At 42.7% G+C, this 7,045-nt stretch overlaps 1 protein-coding gene across 1 annotated transcript; it reads right to left on the reverse strand.

Moving 5' to 3' along the window:
• Positions 1 to 5,461: 5,461 nt before the first annotated feature.
• LOC136472268 (aquaporin NIP3-2-like) lies at positions 5,462 to 6,700 on the reverse strand. The gene is made up of 4 exons (XM_066469997.1): positions 6,497 to 6,700; positions 5,940 to 6,365; positions 5,736 to 5,797; positions 5,462 to 5,606 (listed from the first exon to the last, which is right to left on the reverse strand). Exons 1-4 carry the CDS (start codon positions 6,698 to 6,700, stop codon positions 5,462 to 5,464), a joined length of 837 nt encoding a protein of 278 aa, XP_066326094.1.
• Positions 6,701 to 7,045: the final 345 nt, after the last annotated feature.

Raw genomic sequence — 7,045 nt, forward strand, 5'->3', positions numbered from 1 at the left:
TGTGATGTACTGTTGATGGGGATAGATAGGAGAAGGGTCGACCCATCTAGTGAAGCCACAGTTATCTAGACAGCTTGAATCCTAAAAACCCATCTACCAATAAGTACTACTACAAACCAAATGCAAATCTAAAAAAGGAGAGAGTTCAAAGGAAATACAAATCCTCGTGGGCATCTGAAGAAACGACGGCCTCCACCGTCACAGTCGTTGTACATCTGCACAACGCAATCCAAACCATGGCGACATTTTGGCCAATCTTCAATGCACTTGTCGTATGATCTAAGAGGCCTCTCATGGGTGAAGTCACTCTTCCTCTCCAAAGGAAATTTCTCTATTGGTTCTTCAAAAGAATCAGGACCCAGAGAACCCTCCCACACAATCGGAGGCCCCTTCCTCACCCCCTTTCCTCTCCCTCTGCCGAAACCCTTTCCACTTGAGGAACCTCCGCTCGATATTTGCTAAAACTAAACCAGAAAACAAGTTGTGTGGATGTGGAGCAAGACATGGAGCACTATATATAGAGATGAAGGCAGGTTCACCATGAATGCTACTTGACAAAAAACTTGTGTGCGTACTCATTTATTAAATCTGTAGAGGCTAGATGCTTCATCTGAAAAGCCTACAACCATGACTGGTCATTTCATCTAAAAGGCTACACCTGTGTTTTGTCACTTCATCTAAATGCAGTGCATCACTCTGATATTAATTCATTGCATATACGGATACAACAGTAAATGAATCTAGGCTTTTTAGTGAGTTTGCAAATAGACTTTTCATTGACTGCAACAGTACTGGTAGCCCTTTCAGTGACTGCAACAGCACAAGTAGCCTTTTCAATGATACAAACAGTAGCACTACAGCCTAGGATAGTTAACGAAGTACAGGGCATAAGACCATCTGAAATAAAAGCATAGTGCATTACAACATAATAAAAAAAATCCAGGGAATAAGTTCATCTGAAATAAAAGCAGAGTGCATTACAATATAGTAAAAAAAGTCCAGGGCTACACGACATTGCTCATGAATAAACCAAATACCTACTGAGTGCAACAATGCCACTTTCCCTTCCTCTGGGCATCGGGATTCTCCTCCATCGCTGCCTTCGCTCGGCGCACACGCTCAAGCTTCTTCTCCCTCTCCACCCTGTACGCAGCAACACGCCTCCTTTCCTCCTCTTCCTTATGCTCCTTTTCTATAGCCTCCTATCTGCGTCTCTGCTCAAACCTCTCTTTAACCTCCGCATCCCACTCCTTCAGGCCTTCTAGATGCTGCTTGTCCGACTCCTTGATCTCAGTGTCAATCCACTACTCAAAGTCACACAATGGTGGAACGGTCTGCAAGAAAAACAAATTGTTACAAAACAAATAAATAAGCAATACTTAATATCACAAGAAAATTAATTAACACACAATAAAAATTCCTCATAATCGATGCACGGCGATGTTGCTTTGTAGGTTCCCATGCATAATTGGGACACATCTAGTACCTTTGTCTATATATTTCCTCATCTTCAGAGATGTCTACCTTGCAAGGATCACCACAAAAGCACATGGGTCAAGGAACACCTTCAGGGAGAGGCTTTAGGTCGTAGGGATTTGCCTTCTGGCGACCATAGCTACAATTGAAAGAATTTAGTCATATTAACGGAGAACCAAACCTAAACCTAGGGTTTTCTATTTGTTGCACAAATAATGAATAAACATTGGGATTATCTTGGAATACGAGCTTTACCACGCCTTGGCATCCTAACATTACGTAGAAAAAAAATTCAATCCAAAGTACCTTGCAACGAATGTAAAGCTACTAACACTAAATCACCATACCTCCCAAATAAGCTTTTCATTACAAACCCTAAGCAAATTTGAATCCCAACAAACATAAAATTTAACTTAATGATTATAAACCAGAACATATACAACAACAACAACAACCATACATTTGGGCCATTCAATCATTTGAACCACCATACATTGCACGAATGACATGAACATGAACCAAACCTATAATGCCAAGTTCAAAAAAAACACAAACAACCGAATCTAAATGGATGAAATGAAAGAGGGGAAAGAGGAGTACCTTGGCAAAACGTCAAAATCCTCGATCTGGCCTCCCAAGAGCTGGATTTAGGATTTAGGGTTCGTGGGAAGAGAGAGGGAGTGGGAAATGGCCACCTGTTGGTTTTGAATGGAGGGAGGAGGAAGAAGGGGGCCGCGGCGCGGCCTCAACTGACTGAACCTCGACGTTGAGTCGGGCCGCGCCGAGGTTAGCGTCTTGGCGTCAGCTGATCGCACGCCGACCTCTTGGCCCACGAAGCGTTGTTGGGCCACCTGGGCCGCGCCGGATGGTGCCAAGAGCTCGGCGTGACTCCCCACCGTGCCGAAGTTAGGCCTGTGGCGTTGGCTGACACGATGCCGACGTACTGGGCCCCATGCGCCAGCCCCGGAGTCGTCGGTGACGTGGCAAGGACTCGGCGTCGTGTCAGTCGACGCCGACCTTCATACCTCGGCGTGATTTCCTAAGACGCTTAAAAATAGTCTATTTGTAGCAAAAGTTTTGACAGGGGTCTTTTTATAAAAAATATTTTAAAAAGGGACCAAAATGCAAAAATTCCACGATATGAGTCGACTCCTTTCTCTCTCCTTCACGATTCGGCTTCTTCGGTAGTTGCATCGATTTATTCAGCTGCCACATCGGATGAAGAGTCGGTCACTGGAGAAGGCCTAAGGATGAGAATGAGTCGGGTCAACTTATTGGGTCAGAAGGGATGGCATTATAGTATAGTCTAAAATAGGTCAATAAGATCAAAACCTATTAACCTAATGGGTAATATGGACCAACGTACTACTCGTTACATAACACTGTTTTTCTTTCATTTGTTGGTCTTCTTCATTTTTTTTTCGAATAATCATAGTTGGTCATAAATAATAAGCACGTCTATGCTTGGAAGTACATCGAAATATATCATGTTTTAATTTAGAAGTGAAAAAAGATAAAATGAAATCATGGTTCACTTGCAAACTTATTTAATTTAATGTATTGCTAATAATCTTAACGTGTCATCATGATACTTTTGTTGCATCTCATCTTTTCTATAAGTGTCGATAATATTCATGTATCATGATAGATTTTTTTTGATCGCATGACCCATGGGACCAATGAGACCATAGCCTTAATGGCTCGACCCAAGCCCCTAAAATTAGCTTTGAGGCTATGGGGCTACGTCCAAGGCCAGGGCTAGATCAACCCATTCTCATCCCTACACCTATTTTAGGGATCTATTTTGTGGATCGTGGTAGCGAGTACGTAATAATACCTAGGCTTTCACTTTCTCACGCTCATATTTTTTTTATGAAACCCAATATAGACATAGGCGCTTACATATAAAGCATATACTCACCCCTCTAAACACACTACCTACCCCTATAAGAACATCTGAAAGACTAAGCTGGACCAACAAATCTTGAGATTGATGAAGACATTATAGTGTCTCAGTACCGACGGGCATAAATGTGGCATGCCTTGCAATATAACGGGAAAACAATTGAATCTAGTAAAATTAATTTCTTGAAAATGCAGGAGTTGCGCTTCAATATATTAATAAGAAAACACGGGACAAGAACCCAAACACACACACACACACACACACTACACACGCCAAACTAAAGTTTTAGATCACATTCTCGCTTGCTAAACAAAAAAGATGACCACACAACCAAACAACCAAGACACTCTAAGGTAAAGGTGTCGGGACAGTCAAGGAAGAGAGGCTTCGTGCACTTGCTATCTCCCAAAGACGTCATTCCTCGCTGGTAACACTAAGAGCCCTTGCAATGCTAGGAGCAGCTCCGTAAAAAACACAAGAATTGCGGCGAGTCCAAAGAACCCAAGCACCTAGTACAACCAGAGAATTGAGACCTTTCTTTTGTTGTTCCGAAACAGCATGCCACAATCTGTCCTCTCAATCATCGAATACCAAATCAGAGGAGCAAATTGCTGCAGCCCAACCTGACATAGCAAGGAATACCAGTATTGCCTTGCAAAGGGACAATATACTAGAAGATGAATAATTGTCTCTTACTCCTGATCGCACAAAGGACAACGTTCCGGGCACGGCAGACCTCGACGGGCAAGATGATCAGTTGTCAAACACCTGTCATGTTCGACTAACCACAAGAAGAACTTGCATTTTCCAGGGGCCCAGGTCTTCCAAATCCGTTCCCATGGTCTAAACATAATTGATCCTTGAAAGAGATGTCCTAAGGGGGATAGTCACCACATATGAAAATACTCCATTTCACGTTGTAAAGAGAAGTCCATGAGAAGATCCCAAAGACCAAGATATTCCACTAGTTCTCCAATCGATGAAGCTCTTCTTACATCCGAAATCCAGAGGTGTTCAACGAGAGCTTCTGCTACGGTACATTTCTTGACAGTTTTCTTAGCCACCAAAGAATGCAAACGAGGGGCAGCTTGCAAAGGAACATTTTTCTTAGTAAATAAATTTAATACTATATCTACAACTTCTTTCTTTTTAGGTTGACTTGTTTCATTGAAAAAACAAAAAAAAAACTTCCCTTCAAATAAATTTTCATCAAATCAGAAATGTTAAGTACATAAGGACATTGCCATGATAAATATAGTGGCATTGGCTCTCAATATTTTTAAAATCATATTATCTAAATATAAAGTGTTATATATTATAATTTCTAATTTTATGTCATCAATCTATAGAAGATTTAGATATTCTAAGATAAAACAAAAAAAACTTGACTAATTTAAGAACACACATATATAGATTTATAGTTTTTTTGAAGAAATATATAGATTTATAGTTTTGATTGGATGAACTAAAAAAGTCAATTTGTAGTGTATAGTGAGTCCTAATTCTCAAGTAGTTTATCTCTTTGGCCAGCAAGGAGGTGTTTGGATCCCAACTAAATTATGCTAGTAATTAGGTAAAATAACCTGGAGATGATGATCCAAACATCCCAAATTATAGGATGGATTATGAATGAATTATAATTATCCCATAATCTTTCTTCAACCTGTTTCTTTAGATTATAGGTCATTTGTACTTCAACTAATAAAAATTCACCTTTATAATCTTGGGATCAAAAGAGTCTAGATTATTATAGCCCTTGATCTAGATTATTAACATGTCGTCCATAATTCCAGATTACATCGTACGTAGTCTAATTGGGATCTAAAGGAGCTCTAAGTGTACACGATGTGTCTATTCTGGCCAAGACCATGCATATTATTAGTGTACGAAGACCTGATGAGGACAAAACACAACTAGTATTATTACAGCATGAACCAATGCATCATATTGCGCCCGGCCCGGCCGTGCGTTTGCGTGGTTTTCTACCATGTGCATGCAACCGTTGATGGCACATTTGATTGAGAACATCAACTTCCATTCCGATCCTGTACCAATCCACTGCATTGCATGGATGATACATCACTTGAGCGCATGGTAAGCTCCAGATCCAGCAATGCCGCCCAGCGGAGGAGCAACTATGTAGACCCAGATCTTGGTGTACGTCCCTGTGGCGATCGCCGTTCCTAGCGTTCTCGCCGGATTCATCGACGCTCCGGTCGACTCCCTGCTCATATTGAGCCAACACATATATCCATAATTAAACATTTCAATTCATTGGAAACCTTATTAATTACTCGATCAATAAACAATAAAGCAATATTGGATCAAGGATTTATCTATCCGTTGCACGTACGCGGAGATGAGAGCGCTCATCATCACTGCCGCCCCAGCTCCCACTGCCACCAGTTCTTTTAGCTGCATGCATCAGAGATTATACAGTGTCAAAATTTGAAATGGAACGCAGCAAGATGTTTGTTTGAAACAGTTCACCGTGGTTAATTCCTCATGAATCTAGAAAAATCTTGTATGTCTTAGACGGTTGCATTTGAGAATTTACTGCTCTGGGATCGGTGGAAAGAGCGGTGATGACGAAGAGGAGGACGAAGGTGGTGATGAACTCGACCCAAAACGCCTCAAAGGCGCCGATTCTAGGCACCGTGGAGACAGTAGCGCCTAGGTTCACCGGATCATAGAGCGCCTTGGCCACGAACGAGGCCGCCGTGGATCCGAGGAGCTGAGCGACGACGTAGGGCACGAGGTGAGCTGGTGGGAGGTGGCCAAACACAGCCATGGTGACGCTGACCGCCGGGTTGAGCTGGCCTCCAGACACGTGGAAAATGGAGGAGACGATGACGACCACAGCCGTCCCCGCGGTCGCCGCCACGCCGAGCAGGCCCAGCGCACCGCCGTGCGCCTCATTCATGATGATCGCTGATAGCACGGTGAAGATGAGCAGGAATGTCCCCAGGAACTCTGCTACCACCTGGATCAAGCATGCATGCGTGCATCAACACGTTGGAATCATCATGGGTTGTAGGTATTTGAAACACTGTGGTAGTGACTAGTTGTGACTTAGTGATGAGCTCAGCTAGGGTTTGCACTTGTCATTATTACCTTCTTGATGAGTGCAAGTGTCATGCTCTTGGCGGAGACTGGAGGTGGATCATCGGATGCCTCGTTTTGTTGAAACCCTAGTGGCAGGATCTTGTTGGAAGGAGACCTGTGGGGGATGAAGATTGATATCTTGTCATCGCTCGTGTTCTCCTTGTCCATCAGCATGGAAGCTGCTGCTGAAGGGATGCTCACTGAGTAGTCCATGGAGACACTCCTCCGACGGCCGTCCATTAGCAGTAGTTCTTCTATTCTACGGCTGCTCGCTAACTCAGCTGTATGTGTCAATGATGAAGAAGAACTCAGGATGAGGAGAATGGCAGTGGGTATATATACATGGAGAGCCCAATATTATTTGATTGCTTTTCGGCTGACATGTATGGAGCATGCAAAGTGATGCATGCGATGCACCTGTTTAACACAAGGGCCAACGCAAACAAAAACAAATCAGCTGAGAATGAACTCATCAATCATCACGGGTAATATTACATTATTCAGAAAATAGCCAAATGGCACTACGAGATGCTCCATAGTCCATAATACCAACATTTT

This window comes from Miscanthus floridulus, chromosome 8, assembly GCF_019320115.1.
Source record: "Miscanthus floridulus cultivar M001 chromosome 8, ASM1932011v1, whole genome shotgun sequence".
Taxonomy (NCBI): Eukaryota; Viridiplantae; Streptophyta; class Magnoliopsida; order Poales; family Poaceae; genus Miscanthus; species Miscanthus floridulus.

Bases quoted from the DNA above. Each gene is read 5' to 3' on its own strand.
- LOC136472268 (XM_066469997.1), bottom strand. From the start codon at position 6,700: ATGGACTACTCAGTGAGCATCCCTTCAGCAGCAGCTTCCATGCTGATG. The intron at 6,366-6,496 runs GTAATAATGACA...TGCTTGATCCAG, and splicing joins CACTTGCACTCATCAAGAAG to GTGGTAGCAGAGTTCCTGGG. The intron at 5,607-5,735 runs GTACGTGCAACG...CAATATGAGCAG, and splicing joins ATGAGCGCTCTCATCTCCGC to GGAGTCGACCGGAGCGTCGA.